The sequence below is a fragment of the Canis aureus genome, chromosome 27 (genome assembly GCF_053574225.1).
Source record: "Canis aureus isolate CA01 chromosome 27, VMU_Caureus_v.1.0, whole genome shotgun sequence".
Lineage (NCBI taxonomy): Eukaryota > Metazoa > Chordata > Mammalia > Carnivora > Canidae > Canis > Canis aureus.
This window is the reverse complement of record NC_135637.1, coordinates 21,112,228-21,131,495: the sequence shown is the minus strand read 5'-3', so window position 1 is coordinate 21,131,495 and position 19,268 is coordinate 21,112,228. Positions and strand designations below refer to the sequence as shown.

The 19,268-nt window shown below is 47.1% G+C and overlaps 1 protein-coding gene and 1 long non-coding RNA gene across 4 annotated transcripts in view; one reads left to right on the top strand and one right to left on the bottom strand.

The window, feature by feature from the left end:
* UBE3B (ubiquitin protein ligase E3B) overlaps nt 1-19,268 on the top strand; it is a 53,226-nt gene that overhangs the window by 18,268 nt on the left and 15,690 nt on the right. For all 3 annotated transcript variants that reach the window (XM_077876008.1, XM_077876009.1, XM_077876010.1), the window contains 8 exons: nt 443-620; nt 2,568-2,731; nt 3,877-4,044; nt 7,663-7,834; nt 9,272-9,390; nt 10,211-10,325; nt 10,983-11,082; nt 15,626-15,745. In XM_077876008.1, the coding sequence (XP_077732134.1) occupies nt 443-620; nt 2,568-2,731; nt 3,877-4,044; nt 7,663-7,834; nt 9,272-9,390; nt 10,211-10,325; nt 10,983-11,082; nt 15,626-15,745 (1,136 nt within the window). The remainder of the gene's footprint in view (nt 1-442; nt 621-2,567; nt 2,732-3,876; nt 4,045-7,662; nt 7,835-9,271; nt 9,391-10,210; nt 10,326-10,982; nt 11,083-15,625; nt 15,746-19,268) is intronic.
* Nucleotides 4,976-16,720, bottom strand: LOC144300020 (uncharacterized). The gene is made up of 4 exons (XR_013366677.1): nt 15,611-16,720; nt 8,763-8,895; nt 8,139-8,282; nt 4,976-7,867 (listed from the first exon to the last, which is right to left on the bottom strand). It is a non-coding gene; the product is annotated as an uncharacterized LOC144300020 (long non-coding RNA).

Sequence of the window (19,268 nt, the reverse complement as noted above, 5' to 3'; positions counted from 1 at the left end):
TCTCAAGGGGAGTGTTTATACCTTGCTGTAACATTTGAACTTTCACAAGAGATATAATAATTTTGATAATAAAATTCTTAACCATAATAATCAATCAATCAATCAATAAAATACAGTGTTGTGCTCACTAAAGATCACACACCTCTACCTGCCTGACATTATATGTTACTTCATTATAACCCTCACATCAAGAGCGGGGATCCTTATTGCCATCTTTATAACAAAATGGTGAGGTAAGTTGAGGGGCACATAGTTCCTCTGTGGCAGGGCCAGGATTTGAAGCCAGGTATATAACATTGCAGCCCTGGGACTGCCAGGTGCCTCTCCACAAGGACTTTCTTCCTGCTTGTGGACATGGCTGTGGGAGGCCAAGGCGACAGGGTCGTGACAGTGACACAGCAGGCCACCTGGGCCCATTGCACTCAGCTTCCTCTCTTTGTAGGCAACCTCCTACACTTGGGCTCCCTCAGCCCCAAAGTGTTAGAAGAGGAGACAGACGGGTTCGTGAGTTTACTCACCCAGATGCTGTGCTACTGTCAGAAGTACGTGTCCCAGAAGAAATCCAACCTGACACACTGGCACCCCGTCCTTGGCTGGTTCTCCCAATCTGTGGACTATGGGTAAGTCCTAGAGGCAAATGGCCATCTCTTTTGTCCCCTGCCTGTCTCTCATCACCTCCTCATTCTTCCTTCTTTCTTCCTTCCAGCTTGTGTTTCGTTTGTTACAAGAGTAATGTATTTTCGCTGAATAAAATCTGGATAAGACCAAAAGAGAATAAAAACGCATTAAGCTACTATCCAGAGACAACCTGCGTGAATGTCCCTTCAGTTTCTTTTTTTCCCCTGTAAATAGCAATTTTTTAAGTCCTTTTATTTTGAATTTCATTCCGTAGTAAATTATGAACCATATCTAGCACTGTTATTTTTTTCTTTCTCAATATCGCTTTTTCTGACTCCCTAAACTGCCATATTTTGGAAATACTAAAATGAGACACGGGCAGCCCCAGTGGCTCAGCGGTTTAGCACCGCCTTTAGTCCAGGTTATGATCCTAGAGACCCAGGATCGAGTCCCATGTCAGGCTCCCTGCATGGAGCCTGCTTCTCCCTCTGCCTGTGCCCCTGCCTCTTTCTCTCTCTGTGTCTGTCATAAATAAATAAAATCTTTAAAAAAATAATAATAAAATAAAATGAGACACATGATTGAAAAGAGATAAAAGTAACCTCATCCTTTTCAAGAGATGGAATATTAACTTAAAATTTTTTAGTTACAAAACTCAAACATTAAATATCCTAGGCGAGGGGATCCCTGGGTGGCTCAGTGGTTTAGCGCCTGCCTTTGGCCCAGGGCGCGATCCTGGAGCCCTGGGATCGAGTCCCACGTCAGGCTCCTGGCATGGAGCCTGTCTCTCCCTCTGCCTGTGTCTCTGCTTCTCTCTCTAGGTCTATCATAAATAAATAAAATCTTAAAAAAAAATCCTAGGCAAGAAGAGAGAAATTAAGTAAGGCGGCATTGCATCACAAGTTTGAAAATGAAACCTATACTCTTGACTGAGATGTCTCAGGTCTCAGGAGCAAAGGCGGCTGTGGCTCCCAGCTGTTTTCCTATTAGATATTTGTGTCCCCGGCAGCTACCCTTGAGGCAAAGAATGTGGGCCAGGAAAAGAAATCCCTAGATTGTCTCCCTTTTCCTCATCGTACCTGAGTGTCATCAGTTGAAAAGACAAATTGCCAGCTGACAACAGGCCCCTGTGTGACACCCTAGCCTGAAAAGGATGGAGCATGTGTGATTGGGACTCAGGAGAGATGTTGTGGGAGGCAGGAGGGGCAGGGGAACATAGCATTGTGCAGCCTGATCTGCTCTGGGGGGCTCTGGACAAGCCATTTTACCCTGCTTTCCTCTCCTGAAACACAAGGACGATTTTCCCCGTCCCTCAGATACTGTTGTTTCAGAAGATCGAATGAGGTAAAGTATGTCAAGGGCCTGCCTCTAGGCCTGCCCCATGGTTGTGGGTGGTAGCTGTTTCTACTGTGATGCTGGGAGCTTTTACAGGATATAGAGCAAGGAGGTGATGAAGGCAGATTTTAAGAGTGAGTCTGATGCTTCGAGTGCCATGTGCAGTGGGGAATGGAGCACTTGAAGGCACGGAGACTATTAGAAAGTTAGGGGTCATGGAAACTTGCAGGCTGGGCCTGCAGCCTAGTGTGAAGAAGAGGACAGTAAGCAGGTATCATTTAGCTTTTGTCGCCTGAGTGGTAAATGGGGTGGGGTCAGGATGAAGAACAGAGACAGGAGAGGACTGTGCACCCGGGAGGACTGTGACATGGGAGCCTGGGGCCCTGGGGTGGGTAGGAATGCTGTAGAGAAGACAAAGAGGTCATTACTCTGTGCACCTAGGCCCTCAGTGGTATTTGTGGATCCCACTTTCTCTTTTTTGCCCTCTTATCTGCCATGTTGAGTGGCAGGCCCTTGCCACCTCTCCAAGTGGAAGGCCCAGTGGGGAGCTGAGTGGGCTCTCCATGGCCAGCGTCAGGTGGGACTGACCCACTGGGTCTCCTGCTCTCTCCTAGCCTTAACGAGTCAATGCCCTTGATCACTAAGCAGCTGCAGTTCCTGTGGGGGGTGCCTCTGATCCGGATCTTCTTCAGTGACATCCTGAGCAAGAAGCTGGTGGAGAACCAGGAACCAGCCCATGTGCAGCCAGCATCACCCCAGAATGTGCTTCCTGTAAAGAGTGAGTGGCTGGGGCAGGCCGAGCCTGGGGCTCTGCTTGGCTCAAGTGCAGTTCCTACTGTCCCTGTGTGCCCGCTCCCCTCCATTTCTGGGACACTCGGACTTCTCCCACAAAGGTTTTAAGATTGCTTCAACCAAGTTCACATTTAGCAGATCAACAGAAAACCCTTAGGGGATAGAAAACAAGGACCAGGGAAACAAATAAGTGAATAAGACCAAGGTCAGGTGTAGAGAAAAGTGTCCACAGTTAGGGGATATTCCACAAGGAGTACGGTGGGGATCTCTGAACTTCCATTTGGCTCTGAATTTCTAGTAGTAGCTAGAATGAAAAGGGGTTTGTGGATCTTCTCTTACTCATTAAAACAAGAAGAAGGAAGGCCCATTTCTTAGGGGAAGTAGAGCCTTTCTGAGCCCCTAATCATAAAGGTCCTTTGCATTTGGACCTGTATGGGTCACTGACTGGGCCACCCCCATATTGCCTCTTTGGCTTAGTCATAGGTTCTGTGGGAAGGTTTCTTGGTGCCTTCTCTGAGGAAAGTTCAGGAAATGCTACTAACACAGAATTCAGTGGAGTCACCTGCCCGTGGCAGATTTCCAGGTTCAGGGTGACTTTTCTTCTGCCATCCGGTGTGGCTCAGACAGTCTCCATCATGTGGCTGTCCGTGGGCAGGGGCTCAGTCTCCCTTCAGCAGGATGTAAACGTAAATGGGAAAGTTTAAAACTAAAGTCAAGTATCAGTACCCAAACCGAGTATCAGTACTCAAGGTTGATGCTGCTTCCCTCTTAAAGCACAGAGAACCATGAGTCACCCAGGCCCTCCGCCTTCACCCATCTTTCCCTAATATAGTCTGCTGGATTTTTACCTGTAGGTTCCCATGGCCCAGTAAAAGAATCCCCTGTAGCAGTCGAATATGTCTGGCTTGGTCTGAGATATTTTCTGATGTTCTGAAGAGGTCTCTGGGTGCCGCCTAAAAGCCTATTGTGAATGCTTTTCTAATTTATCCCAAAGAGATGACTTGAGTCAAGGCAGCTGCCCCATTGTCCAGACCTGGTTGTAAACCGGGCACTTTACTGAGATGCTCTTTATGGAGTGAAAGCTGGCAGATGGCTGAACGTCTGCTCACATATTCCTTCCCTCCGTGCCAGATCTCCTGAAGCGTGCATTTCAGAAGTCTGCATCCGTTCGGAATATCCTCAGGCCTGTTGGGGGTAAGCGTGTGGACTCTGTGGAGGTCCAGAAGGTCTGCAACATCTGTGTCCTCTACCAGACCTCACTGACGACTCTGACCCAGATCCGGCTGCAGATACTCACAGGTTTGGGAGTCCTGAGGTGCCTTCTTCCATCTCCAACATTTGGCAAAGGATTTTTCTTAGAAAAAGTTGAATTTCTTCTGGCTCAGGAGATAGGTTTTGAAGGAGGATATTTTTGAGCTGTTCTTAGAGATTGCTGCACCTCAGTTAAATGGCTCACACTGACCTCAGTCCCAGTGCTGCCAGTTCGTTCCTGAGACCTGGCTCTTTTTTTCATTATGGAGTGCAATTTGCTTTCAAAAGTTACTATTTTTTTCTGACTAGAAAATTAGAAAAGAAAAAAGCAAGGCCATATTTAATCCGATAGTCCAAGGATAACCACCTGTACCACAGATGTATATGATGTTTAAGTTGAAATAACGTAGTTTTACCCTTCCCTTTGCATTCGTCACTTTTTTTTCCTTTGGTCTATGGCCATACCACCCTGAACATGCCTGATCTCGTATGATCTCAGAAACTTTTTTTTAACGATTGTATTTATTTGATACAAGCACAAACAGGAAACAGTGGACAGAGGGAGAGGGAGAAGCAGGCTTCCCACTGACCAGGTAGCCTGATGTGGGGCTGAACCCCAAGATCATGACCTTAGCTGAAGAGCAGACACTTAACCGACTGAGCCACCCAGACACCTCCATTCATCACTTTAGAAGCATTTTATCACTGTCAACAGTTCTTCCAAAATTTCATTTTTATTGGCTGCATAGTATCTCATCACGTGGATATGCCTGATGTTTTCCTTCTTAGCCAAGCAAGGAAGAAAATCGTGTCCATGTGTCCCCTTCCCCCATTCCCCCATGAACACAGTTTGGGCACTGGGGCTTTCTACTGCCATGCAGTACTTGTTCATATGAATTAGTATTATGAGGACTGAAAGTCTATAAGCCATGAAACTATTGACTACGTAAGGGGTCAAGAACTTTTCTGTTTCATTTTACATTTTTTTAAAATTTTAATTCAATTTGCCAACATATACTATGACACCGAGTGCCTGTCACATCACGTTTACATTTTTTTTTTATCCTGAATTACCATTGCTTCTTTCTCTCTTTCACACTTACTTTATTCATCTTCAGGCATTAGTAGAACATCTGTGTGCCAGGCACTGAGGGTGAAAAGGTGACTAAGATAGCCAAGGGTCCCTTTCCTAAGAGGATTCTAAGAGTGAGGAGACAAGCAGTAGGCAAGGGAGAAAAGTATTTACTGTCCTAATGGGTACTGTGACCGCAGAGGAAATGAGACAGTATGGGCTTGGACTGGAGCGGGCTTCCCCAGCCTCAGCACTGCTAACATCTCAGGCCCTATAGTTCCTTTTGTGGAAGCCGTCTTGTCTGTTGTAGGATGTTTAGCAGCCCCTGGCCCCTTCCCATAGATACCAGTAGTACTTCTTCCTCTCCAGCTATGCCAACCCTTCATGTCTCCAGGCACTGCCAGATGCTGCCTAGGGGGCAGCATGGTCCCTGATTGAACAGCATGGGACTGGTGTGACAACAGGGTTGGAGGCAGGGGCCTTTGGATAGGTTTTAGAGGTCATGTCTACAGGTCTAATAGATACATTGGATTTGGAAGAGTGAAGGCCAAAGGCTTCAAAGGTGAGGCCAGATTGTTGGCCCAAGCAGCCTATGTGGATGGTGGTATCATTTGCTGAGCTGGGGACAACCAGCGAGGGATGGGGCTTGTGGGGAATGAAGAGTTCTATTTGGGGTGTGACAAGTGTGAGGTACCAAGCAGGCACATGAGTATACTGTGGGGAAACAAGGAGAGGAGTGTTATGTAAAAGCCTTAGGCCCAGGGTAGGCTCCATTAGGAAAGCTCAAAAGAGGATGAAGAGGGACCTGGATCAAGCCTGGCACCCCAGCACCCAGTGTGAAGGTTTGAGAAGCATTGTAAGTGACACGATTTTGAGGTCCTGTGTCGGTGCTCAAGCTTTTTAAAGAGACCACAAATTCAGGCATCCCCTGTTGTCTCAGTGAGAGAACCCAGAAAGAAGTTTTCTTGGCTAACTTGAAAATAGTTCCTTTGAAGAATGAGATAAACTAGCCTGAAGTGTTTGTTGAATGTTCTGTCTGTTGAGCTACATGCAAAGTAGATAGTAGAAGATAATATGCTTCTTTGCTCATGCTCCTCACGTGCACTGGGTGGCCCAGAGCCCCGTGCTGCCCTCTGGCATAGCTCTCCAGAGCGCCGCATCTTCATTTCTCTCCAAGTTGCTCCAGAGGCAGCCCCGGTTGAATCCGTGTCTGAGGCTGGAAATGGGTATTTTTGTCCACACCATGAGGACTATTCACATAACATGAGAGTAGTTGCTCTTCCTGATTGTCCTGTGGGAGTATATTTGTGGTCTCCACAGTTTAACTACTCACTCTGTTTCTCTTGTAAGCTATTTTTAAATTGTGAAAGTTACACATTCTTCTTTCCTTTTTTGGTTTCTGCATTCTCTAACCACATTCTGCTACCTTGAAAATGTGAGCTCAAACCTTTAGGGATAATGACTAAGTGGGCCTCTGTTTCTTTGCCTCTTCTACAGTCCCTTCGGGCCACTCTAGTCTAAGCATTTCTAGCAGTATTGATTGAGTCTGTCATTCTGCCCCTGCTCCAGGCAAATCTATCTTCCGCAAGCAGTTCTTTGTTCAAATTAAGTAATTTAAAGTGCCCTGTAAAATGAGAGGTATTATAAGGACTCAAATATAAAGTGAAATACGAAGAATAATTTGAGGCACACACCTTGCTGTATGTTCAGAGACACATGGAACTTCAGAGCCAGGTTCTCTGAATCAATAGCTGTATTAATAGACTTAAAATGTAGCAGTGATGTAGCTTATGTGTCTGAGGCCTTGTGGCCATCAGAAAGCAGACCTAAAATGTCTTCTGCTTCATCCAAGTTTAAATGTTTGTGTGACACTTCACAGGATCTCTGCTACAATCATTCATTGCTTTCCCATTTTTAGCAGAGATAGAATAGTAGAAGTAGAGGAGAGGAAAGCTTTGCCAAATGTAGGTGAGCCTGAAAGGTGGTTGAAAGCAGGGATCATCGAACTACAACCTGTGAGCCAAATGCAGCCCACCATTTGGTTTTGTAAATAAAGTTTTTATTGGAATACAGTGCCATCCACTCATATACATGTAGTCTATGGCTGCTTTTGTACTACAATAGTGTGACAGGGTCCTTCTGGGCCAGGCCCACACAGCCTAAAAATACTTAGGCTCTATCTCTTTCCAGGAAAAATTTGTTGATCCCTGATTTAAAATATAAACAGTGAGTCAAACAGACGTGGGTTCTCTTCTTAGCTCTGATACTTATTGGTGGGTGATTTGAGGCTAATTACTTTAATTTTTTTCCTCTTATAAAATGGAGGTAACATTAGGTTTCACAAGATGGGAAATAACACATGCAGAGTACTTAGATCGACATCTGAAACATAGAAAGCATTCATGAAATGTTAGCAGTTACTGTGATCATTACTCTTGGGGTCATAATGATTTTCTTAGTGATTCCACCTTCTTTTCATACACATTAAATGTCCACAAAGAAGTATAAGCATTTTGTTCCCCCCAGTGGGTAGGAGAAACCGTGGACCAGATGGAACCCCCACCTGAAGCTTGGGTTTCTCTATCCTTTTCCAGGTCTCACTTACCTTGATGACCTGCTCCCCAAACTGTGGGCGTTTATCTGTGAGCTCGGGCCCCATGGAGGGTTAAAGCTCTTCTTGGAATGCCTCAACAATGACACTGAAGAGTCCAAGCAGCTCTTGGCCATGCTGATGCTGTTCTGTGACTGCTCCCGGCACCTCATCACGTAGGTTGACTGCTGTGGGGCTCCATTCCTTTCCTAGAATATGGAGAAGCCAAGTCACAGTGTCCATAAGGAAGCCATTGCTGATGTGATTACCACCACTGTTCAGACTGGTGTGGCAGGGTCATTAGGAAAATCAGAAAACATTTACAGTACAAGGTGGGTGGCGTGTAGTCAGGGCTCGGCTATTCTTAGTTCCCATTCTTCTGGGAAGCTGGGTCAGTACCCTTGAGTGTGGGCTTTGGGGTCTCCCAGAGCTGGGTTCAAATCCCACCTCCACCATTTACTCACTGGGTTAGATAGTTACCCGGAAGAATCCAGAGCTGAGGAGTGGGAGGCAAATCCTGGGTTGGCCACTTCCTGAGGCACCCTGGACAGGGAGGCCTTGCCTCTCTAAACCTCTCTTTTCTCATCTGTAGATGGGAATCACAGTAGCACACACCTCTTGGCCCTGTGGTAAGGATTGAAGGAGGTAATGCAGAAAAAAGGGAATGGGGAATTAGCAAATGTGAGTCCCATTCAGTTCTTTTGTTTTTTAAGCTTATGTGTCTAGTTGTAGTTTTGATATTTTTTTTAATTCCACATTTTTCCAAAGTTGGTAAAGAATTATAAGAGAGAGGGACAGACAGTTATGTTTGGGATAGACGACATTGGTAGGAGGGAGTAAGGAAGACATAGGTGGTGACTGGGTAGGAATCATGGAGAGAGGGGTCTGAGGAGCAGTTAGAGGCAAGAGCCGGGGGTCTGTGGCCATTGGTGAAGACACAGTGAATGGCTGGGTTTGGGGTGACCTGAGAGCGAGTTGCGCCCTAAAGCGAATGGAGCAATCTTAGGAAATTTTCATATAGAGCTGTATCTTAAATGATTCATTTACTCGCACATTCTTTCAGGCATGTGTTCATTCCCACATAAATATTAAGCAGGTACCTACCAAGCACCACTAGTGGCTGTCGTAGTTGCAGAGGAAGATTCCGTGGCTCTCCTCAGTGGACACACTCTCAGTCAAGATTCCTTGATAGTCAGGCATGAGTTCAGGCAGGAAGTAAGAGCATCACAGTCGGATCCTTATGAATAAGAAAAATACACAGGGCAGCTTCTTATTTTTTTCTTCTCTCAGTTGTAGTTTTAACATTGTTACCATGGACAATTTCAAATAAATAGAAAGTGGGGAGAATAGTACAAGGAATCCCCCACATGCCCGCCAGCAACTTCCATAGTGGTCAGGATGCAGCCACCGCTGCTTTACTTCCACCCCCACAAGCTCTCCCTTCCAGGTTATCCTGAAGCAGATCCTGTACATCATATTGTGTTAACTGTAAATTTTTATCTGAAAGATGAAGCTTGTTTCTTGAGCTTGTTTTGTCTCGTAAGAGGTATAGATCTCCTATTTTTCCTGCTTTTCTCAGTGGGAAATTGTGACTGATTTTCTATCTGATTTAGGATCCTTGACGACATTGAAGTATATGAAGAACAAATTTCATTCAAACTGGAAGAACTGGTTACTATCTCCTCTTTCCTGAACTCCTTTGTGTTTAAGATGATCTGGGATGGAATCGTAGGTAAGGTGAAGATGCTAGCTGTCAATTAATTGATTGATTAATTAGATTTTATTTATTTATTTACTCATGAGAGACAGACACAGAGAGAGGCAGAGACATAGGCAGAGGGAGAAACCGGCTCCCTGTGGGGAGCCTGATGTGAGACTTGATCCCAGAACCCGAGGATCATGCCCTGAGCCAAAGGCAGAGGCTCAACCACTGAGACACCCAGGCGTCCTGCCAGCCGTCAATTTATTGATGCTGCACAGGGAGGCCACGGTCTGTAACACCAGCTAATTCTTAGCTTTATTGCTCATCATGGCTAATTGGAAGGGCACATTTATTCACATAATTGGAAGTTGTACTTCTTTGCTATATACACAGCCTCTCAAGGTAGTAGTGTGGTTATGGAAGTCTTAGCCTTTCCTTCAGGATGTACACATACATGTGAAGGATTATTAATGATGATTTTGCCCTGAAACTCCTTTCACTTCTTTGAGTTGATTTCCATGAAAAGAAAACATGTCAGGGCACACTTCAAATCCGAGCTTACCTCCTGAAGCAGTTGTACAAAACTCCTTAAATTAAAAAGGTCTTTTGGATCACCTGCTTTGGGAGGAAGCTGGAGTGATTGTGTCTGAGACACCCAGGTCCTGCCAATGCTTAGAACATACCCAGGGAGTCTTTTAATTCTGTTGGTTCTGCGTAAAATCCAGAGTGAGGGAGACTAAGGATGTTGGTGGGGCCTGGTGACAGGCAGAGACAAGGAGCTATCCTCCTGGCTCCCTGCCAGCTCTGACCATTTCTGTGTGTGCGGCTCTCCTATTTGTGTGCCCCATAGAGAACGCCAAGGGTGAGACGTTAGAGCTATTCCAGTCTGTCCACGGGTGGCTGATGGTGCTGTATGAGCGGGACTGCCGGCGGCGCTTTGCCCCTGAAGACCACTGGCTGCGAAAGTGAGGAGTGGGGTGGGGAAAGGGGGTCTCCTCCATCATGCTCTGCACTCACACTCTGAAGCCAAGAGGTGTTCATCCCTCCTTTGTCCCCTGTCCTCCTGGGAGGACAGACCGCCAGGCAGTTGGCAATTTGTGAGGATGTGTGGACAGAGAGTGATTAGAGCTCATTAACAGTGACAGAGCCAGGTCACATTTAGCAAATGGGAAGCAAGTTCTTCTAGCTGGACTGAGCAGCAGGTTACGATAGCTCAGTGGTGGTTTTTTCAGCAGAATGGGCAGGACAGAAACTACAGCTAGGTTTTTCAAGGGTGGGGTGGGGAAATCCTCTTGCAACAACTAAACATAAGAGGTCTGTGATTTTTTTACCAGTGACATGTCAGCTCTTAGGTTGTGGCACTAGAGTGGTCTGACAGACACTTTCAGTAAAGGGCCAGACAGCAAATATTTTAGGCTTTGCAGACCAGATGATATCTTTTGCAAGTATCCCACTGTGCTGTGCTGTTGTAATGTGAAAGCAGCCTGAGACAGTATGTAGTTATTGTGTTCCATGGAAATTTATATACAGAAATGGCAGCAGGCTGCAGTTGGCCACCCCTGCAACTAGAGAATGGTTTTACTGTTCTAATAACCCAAACCCGTGCTTTTCTTCTTCTGAAGGGATCTCAAACCTAGTGTGCTCTTCCAAGAACTGGACAAGGACAGGAAGCGGGCCCAGCTGATCCTGCAGTACATCCCTCATGTCATCCCTCACAAAAACGTGAGTTGCTCTCAGAACTGGGCTCCTGTGCATCTTTCTCTTCTACCACATGGTACCTGCCTTGCCCTCTTAGCTGTAGCAGTTGGAAAGAAAGAAATGAGCTCACTCTCTCAACAGATGCAAATGGTGATTGGATCTCACTCCGTAGCAGGTATTAAGCCAAGTAGAGAGATGGAAGACAGTGTGAACGGGCAGTTCTGGCAGGTGAGGTGCATGTTACAGGGATGGATGTTGTGGGATCCCAGACCAGGGGACCTGACCCAGCTGGGAACAGGGGGAATGGAGTCAGGAAAAGCTTCCATTGGCAGAAGGGAACAGTAGTTAAAGGAAGGGAACAGTAGTTAAAGGCCTGGGGTGATTGAGAGCGTGGTGCTCCGGGATGGCTAGATGTTCACTTCTGGCTGTGGAGAATATAAAGGGGAGCCAGGAAGCTGAGAAGGTTTGTAGGAGTTGGAGCCAGAAGGGCCTTTTGTACCAGGGCCAGGAGTGTGAACTTCCTGGAGCCATTGGAGTGTTTGCAGCTTCAAGGGCCCCTGGTCAGAGCTGTGCTTTAGAGAGATCCTTCTGGCCATGGGTTAGAAGACTGGCTAGAGGCAGAGATGTTATGAGCGTAGAAAGAGGGTAATGAAATCATAAGAACAAAGATGTTCGGAAGAGAAGGAAAGATGGATTTCAGGTAGTGGGCATGTTTCTGGCTCAGACTCCTGGATGCTTGCAGGAGTCATTCCTAGGGTAGGAGCCAGAGGCAAGAGCAGCTCTGGGAAGTGCTGGTAAGATCAGCTTTGAGCAGGCAACAGGTGAAGTGTCCGTGACCCCTCGAGGCCATTGAACAGCAGGGCTGGAGAGAGACTGTACGTGTGGACACCCCCCAAATCTGGCTGCACCCATCGCCATGGACAAGGAGTAAGATGACAAGGGACCTGTCCTTTAGAGGGCCGGTGCGAGGAGAGGGCTAATCAGAGCAAGGAAACCATCAACTGAGGGACATGATAGACTTGGGAAGGATCGGGTACTGTGGTGAGAGTGTCAGGAAGCACAGGAAGGCACAGCCACATCCCATTGCTTCACAGGAGGCAATGTCTGTGGTGGGCGCTCCAGGAATGTCTGCTTGGAGCCACAGCAACATCGGGCTCCTTCAGAAGAGGCTCTAACGGGTCTTTGTGTGCCTTTCTTTCCTTTCCTCCTTTTTTTGACAAAAGATATTTTTAGAAAAGAGCACAAGTCACATTTTTGTAAATTGAACCTTATTTTTCAGAGATAAGCACCCCTCATTGCTCTCTGATATTGCTGTGACCTTGACTTTAATACTCAGGATTGCCATTCTTCACCTTCAAGTAGTGGATGTGGCTGTTTAAATTCTTACTGCACTTGACAGCAGTGCCTCTCAGAAATGAAGGGACCTCAGGAGATGACTTAGTGAAACATGCCCCCGCCCTGGAGGGAGCCCCTCCAACAATATCCCTTACCTTACCTCACATAGAGGACCTGCAGCCTGGCAAAGCCAGCCATTCTATTGCTTTACTCTGCCCGATGATGAAACATTCTTCCTCACCCAAAGCTAAATTAATTCTCTGTAACTTCCACCCTTTGGTCCTTGAATAACCACTGAAAGTAGAATCTAAATCTTCTGAGATGTGCAGACAGTTCTTATCTGCCTTATGGGCCTTCTGTATTCCAAGGGTGGCATCTTTCCCTTCTGCAACTGCTCCGTGTGGAAGTGGCTTCCAGGCCTTCATCTCCAGGGCCTTGTCCAGGGTGGTGCAGTCTGACTGCAAACCAAGCACCGCACCCTGGACCCATGTGTTTGTGAAGTCAGCCCTGGACCATAGCATTCCCGTATCATGCAGCCTGGGATCTCCGTTCCGGGTATCTGCAGTTCACACCTGGCATGCCTTGGTGGCTCTGGGTTGTCACAGGATATTTTAAGTTTTTCAGAGGAGCACAGTGAAATCTGTTGGACACTGTGAAGTACTAGCTCAAGCTTACAATGTCAGCATTCCTGTCGAGGATGTCCTATTTGCTAAGCTGGGTTTTAAAAATGAAACTGAATTATTTTTTATTTCAATGTACGTGCATTTTTAAAATACAGCTATTAAGCCTTTAGCATATAAATACTAAGTAGTTTAGGATACTAGCCATCTCATAAATGGTACTGTATTACTTTTGACCTAGGAGTGCTGTGAAAGTCACCAGTGAGCCGTCAGGGATGCTGCGAACAAGAAGTCTGGAAACCTCTGAGATTAGTTGGCATGACTTGGGGGCTGTGGTATAATCCCTGGTGTGTTTTTCTTTGGGGCATTTTGCTGAAGATTGTCATCAAGGCTTTTTGTGCATAGTTAATGAACTTGCTCTTTGCTGTGTCTTGAGGACCCTTCCTCGTCTCCTGACCCCTGCTCTGATCTTGTGATGGCCCTGGCAGTTCCAAGAGGGCATCTAAGCTCAGTGTATTGGGGTTATGAGGGCTGTGTCCCCTGCTGACACATCCTGCTGGAATGCACAGGGAGCTAATAGGGTCTCTGCAATCCTGTCTGCTCCCCTGCGTCTGTCACATATGGAATAAATGCCAGAACTCTTCCTGTTCTTGACTCACTCAAGTGAGTGACTCACAACACCATTCTTCCTTTACTAGGAAGAAGGCCTCAACTCTGCCTGGTTCACACACACACTTCATCCTCTGTGCTGTTTTACATTGCTTTTACACATCTATCTGAGATACATCTCCCAACTGGGACTTGAGGACTTTCTCTCTCGTTTGGGTGTGGAAGGCCTAGTGCCCCACGGGGAGGGCAGGGGCTCTATGGTGTGGTGGTCTGTGCATGGGTCTTGGGTTTGAATGTGACCCCTCTGTCCACCAGCTGTGTGACCTTGAGTAAGTCACTTTCTTCATCTGCAAAGTAGAGACAAGGATCCTTTCCCAGATATCTGCTGTAGTTGCTGAGGTCTCTCAGCCCCGTGCAGGGTGCTTACAGTTGTCCCAAACCTTCCTCCTTGCCCCATGGAAATCAGGGCCTCATCCTGAGAATCTTGGGAGGCAGGTGTTCTCTCAGCCGCCCACCTCTGCGCTTCTGCTTCTGTGTATGTGGTCTCTGCCCCATACAGGATTTACCCCCATGGAAGGCTCTTCTGCCTCATGTTCATGCTAAAGATTTGAGGGCAGAGGAAGCAGTTGTGCCCCACAGCCCACACAAGTTAAATTGGAAGTCTGCAGGTCCCCCTGCCCCACCTGCACAGACCTGTTAGGCGATGGTGCCCTTCACTCCCCCCTCCCCATCACAGCCTCCCTCACTGTTGCTTGGTCTGTTCTTCCCTTCCATGTTCTCCTTAAACCCCCAGAGCTTCTGATACTACTCAGAGCACTTCAGTCCTTGTTTCTAGATTCGCAGACCAGCCACATCAAGCTGCTCTGCTGAGAAGAAACCCTTCTGCCAAATACATTCCTCCTCCTTGGGAGGCCGTAGGCAGTCGCTTTTCCCGCTACAGCATATTTACTTCATAGCCAATTAAACGATCAAATGTAAACACACTAGCCTCCCCTGTGTATACTTAACTCTTATTACCATTGTTGTTATCCTTCTGACCTTGTTTGTATGTGACAAAGCTTTTGACTTAGGAGATTGCCACTTAAAAAACAAAACAAAACAGTGGTGTTTGGATTTATTTCTTCATCAGCTGACATTATCTGAGTGCTTTTATAGCAGTGATTCTTAAACCCAGGATGGAGTGAAGGGTTGTGCTCTCGTAAAGGAGCTCTCAGAATCTTGACCATGGCGAGAGAGAGGTTTCTTCTCTAATAGTAATTGAGAAATGTTACTTGGGATGGGTGGTTATGATGTACTTGAGGACACAGAAGAGATAGATAAAAGGTCAGGGACCTTTATTCTGTGGGATAATTTTTTAAAAATTTCTGACAGTGAAAAAAAATATCTTTGAAATGTTTGTTTTTTAATTCATAACACTGATTTTCTTTAAAGCAGGCACTGCTATATAAAGCAACCTCTATAACCGGTCCTGCTGCCAGGTTTTTATAGTAGCCTACTGATTGAAGAAGAACCGATTTTCTCCGAGACCATCCTTTTTTTTTTTTTTTTTAAGATGTATTTATTTATTCATGAGAGACACACAGAGAGAGGCAGAGACACAGGCAGAGGGATAAACAAGCTCCCCACAGGCCCAGTGCAGGACTCGATCCCGGATCCCAGGATCATGCCCTGGGCCGAAGGCGGACGCTCAAACGCTGAGCCAGCCAGGCGTCCCTCTCCGAGACCATCCTTAACCGGTCTCTGGCTACTCTTTCTGGGGGTCCCTCTCTTTCTGGAACCTTTCATCCTTGGCATGTACTCAGCTGTGTTTATAACTCCTGAGGTTGTTTTGGGGAATGTTTACTATTCTTCCAAGACACTTAGTGGCTGTAGCGTATATCAGAGTGTCCCGTTCTGCTCCCTGCTTGCCTCTCACGTGACTCACTTCATTAATCTTGTATGGTGTGTCTTCAGGAATCTTTGGTTGTTGACCCAGTTTCTGGTCTTACCTTTGCTCATTTCAGAGAGTTCTCCTGTTCCGAAACATGGTCACCAAGGAGAAGGAGAAACTGGGGCTTGTGGAGACCAGCTCTGCCTCTCCCCACGTCACTCATATTACCATCCGACGGTCCCGGATGCTTGAGGTGAGAAGCCCATCACAAAAAGGTGTACTCCATGAAGTGCTGGGTTTTTAGTGGGTGATACGTTGCTTCCAGATGTCTCTTGTCATTCCTTGATCTAATGGCACTGAAATCAAGGCTTGGGGTGGGAATGGGGCCGTTCATCCTGTCGTGTGCTTCAGAGAACTGCTTGATTAAACATGACCTCAGCACTGAGGACCCATAGTGCAATATTTCCCTATCTCTTCCCTACCAGAGCCTCAGGGCTGGAACATCAGACACTTTGTGTGCTTTGCAGTGAGGACAGAAGTGCCACATGCAGCCATTTTTATGTCTGTGCAAACTCCCTTTGCCTGGGTAGACATTTTGCTCAGACTCCCAAGTGTGAGTCTGGAGGCTGGAGTGTAGGTAGTAAGTTTACCTAGCCATATTGGGAAGTGCATTTATTACAGAGCTAGAGGTTCTCCTAACAGGAACTTACAAGAAACCATGAAGTGGCCCACCTCAGCCAAACTCAGTGTCCAGGGTGACTGCTCTGTGGCAGCTTCATGTGAATTAGAAATAGGTACCTGTCCTCAGGACACTTTACCTCTGTGTGTCAGAAAATTATAATAACATTGATATTGTTGGAAAAACACTACCATCTCCTGGAAGGTTGTTACAGGAAATGTTCGTGCCTGTGAGGTCACTGTGTGTATGTGTCCCGTGCCCTCCCCCAGGGTTGTGCAGTGTGGAGCCTGACCAAATGTGCCGAGCCTACCAGTGGTCGAATTGGTGACTGATGCCCCCAAGTCCACATTCCCAGGCGAGGCTAGGCTTGATGTAGTTGCCCTGCTTGCTCTTTAGACCTTCTATCTGGCTCCAGCCACAGCCCCTCATTAGCACGTTCTGTGGCATATGGCCCATCATGGGATTCCAGGACAACACATGGCCACATAGCCAGCCACCAGCAAATGGCACTGGCAGCAGCCCTTTCTCTCCATACACCACCCCCACCCCACCCCCACCCTACTTTTTCATTTTTCCCCTTGGGACATTCACTCTCCTTCCTGGAGAGCTGCTTTTAGTTCCTCTGAACACTGGCAATTGACATGGGGGTCTCCTGGGGAGAGGCAGCATGTGGTAACCAGATGATGTTTTTGACATTCTTAAAAGTAGAGATAAGAAACTTAAGTGCCTACAGGGACCCTGCTGGTCATGGGAATGGGTCAAGCTGGTTGAGTGCATCTGTGTAGGAGCATCTCGTTTGCACGCTAAACAATAGGAATATTCTTCACTTCCACTGCTCCCTCCTACTCTTCTTGAAACACAGCCCTCAGTTTAGATAACTACTGAAGAGAAAGAGTCCCACTTGTGAGTGGACAGATAACACCTGACATCCAGCCTCAGGGCTGGCAAGCAGTAGAGAGGGGTGGGCAGGTAGGGAATATGTGCCTCCATCAAAGAGACCACCTTGCACGTCCCACCTGACTACTTCTGTGAGGAGATTCAGGCTCCGTTATGCTCTGGGGTTTTTTTAAGAGAAGGCCACAATGCAGAATTTTGCATCAGATCCCCAGAGCTTTTATGTTGTGAATGAATAAAATTTTGTAAAGCATCTGGAAGGTTAGATAATGCAGCGAATCTACCCGTGGGCCACCAGTCTGCAAGCTTTGCTTTGACTCAAAGAGGAAAAAGCCCAATTGTGTTTGGAAACTCCCTTCTCCTGCACCTTCCTCCTCAGACCTGGATGCTCCCCTGTTGCTTACTGTCCTCAGTCCCTCTCAAGACATGGCCAGTACCAATAGGAAGGCTGCAGTGGTGGAGACTGGTGTGTGTCCTGAGAGTGACTGAATCCCCGGCTCTTTCTAGTGTCATTGCTTATGGAAGATGCACCAGAGGGGCCTGTTTTCTCAAACACAGCTCTCAGGGGGTGGCACAGGAGGGGTGTCTGTCTCAGGTTTTAGGCCAAGTCCACTTTCCTTTTTATGTTCCACTGGAGTTTTCTCGTCATGATACATACTGTTGTTCATTTTGCGTTAGGAAAGAGAGAAGGTCACTCTTCCCTTACCCTAGTTTCTGATTATCTGCTGGTTTGGTTGTTAGAGTAGGAAAGCCCAGTAGTATTTGCTTGCTTTGGACACAAGGGGGCATCAAAAAGCTGGTATTAGCCACTCATGTGCTATCCTGGTCTTTTATTCAGTCTCCTTTTCTGTGGGTTTATTGAAAGTGGCGCTTCAGTATTTCACATGCACGTGTTAGTCTGAAGTCTTATGGGAAGGCTTCCCCTAGCATCTCAGAGTCGGGAGGAACCATAAGACCTCTCTGCCGAGCCCTGTCCCCTCACTCTGAGGTGGAGCTAAGGCCAGAGAAGTTAAGATTCATAGTCACGTTCACTCAGGTCTCAGGGGGAGAGCTGGGTGTGGGAGCCAGCTCTTATCCCCAGGTTAGGGTCCTCTGCATCTGCTCTTTGAGATGCAGGAGGGAAGAGGAATGCCATCTTCCCACTTACCTTCCACAAGGAAGGACACAGATCAAGTTCTTATATAATGATGCCTGTGCCCAGAGGGCGCAACAGACAATTAAGTCAGAGGAGGCAACTGGCAGATTCCTTTCTACAGCTCTTCAAAGAAAAGGCCGATGTGGGGCTGATAGAAAGTGAGATTCGACTCCAGCTAACATTCCTTAAGTACCTGCCATGTGTGTGGTTGCATGCTAAGTGCCTGCACATAACACCATCTCATTTAATCTGTGTGATCCTGGCACCCCTACCAATGTGAAGTCGGCTTAGGGAGGTATCATTTCAAAGCAGAATGGAGGAAATCCTGCAGGCAAGCAAGAGGGTGCTAAGAATTCTCCACCCGTCCCTGACTCTGTGCCAAGATAATTACTGTAAATGCAGGTAGAATGGTTTAACCATTCTGCTGCAGCTGCATGCTGACTTCCTGTGTTCCCCTTCTTCCATCTCCTCGGTGTTCTCAAACTTCCACCTGCTTAAAGAGCACTTCTCAGGCCCACACGCCCAAAATCATGGTCCTCTGCCTTCCAGAGATCGTTACTAGCTCACTAACTTGGGAGCTTAACCCCAGAATGAAGTTAGGAGCCACTGGGGGACAGTCCTTGGCATCACGGGGGTAGTGTGATCAGCAAGAAGATGGTCAAGAGTTTCTCCAAAGCAGATTTTGCCATGCTGGCCCCGTGTGCTTTGTGAGAAAGCAGCCACCTGCCTGCCCTGGAGATGGTCTGTCTCGTGTTAGTGGAATGTCTGACGGTACCACAGTTGTGACTAGGAGGCAGACCTGCAGGCGGCCTTAGTAGGATATTGCAGTTGATTTGCAACTTACATGACAGCATCTAAGGAGCTAGGTTGCCCCTGCCATGATGGGGCCTTTTCTGTTGGACCAGAAGATCCCTCGCTGGCAGCTGTCTTGTTTAGCCCTGCTTCTTACAGTCATTCCTCAAAAACCTGGGATGCCTGAGTGGCTCAGCAGTTGGGCATCTGCCTTCGGCTCAGGGTGTGATCCTGGAGTCCCGGAATCAAGTCTCACATCGGGCTCCCTCCATGGAG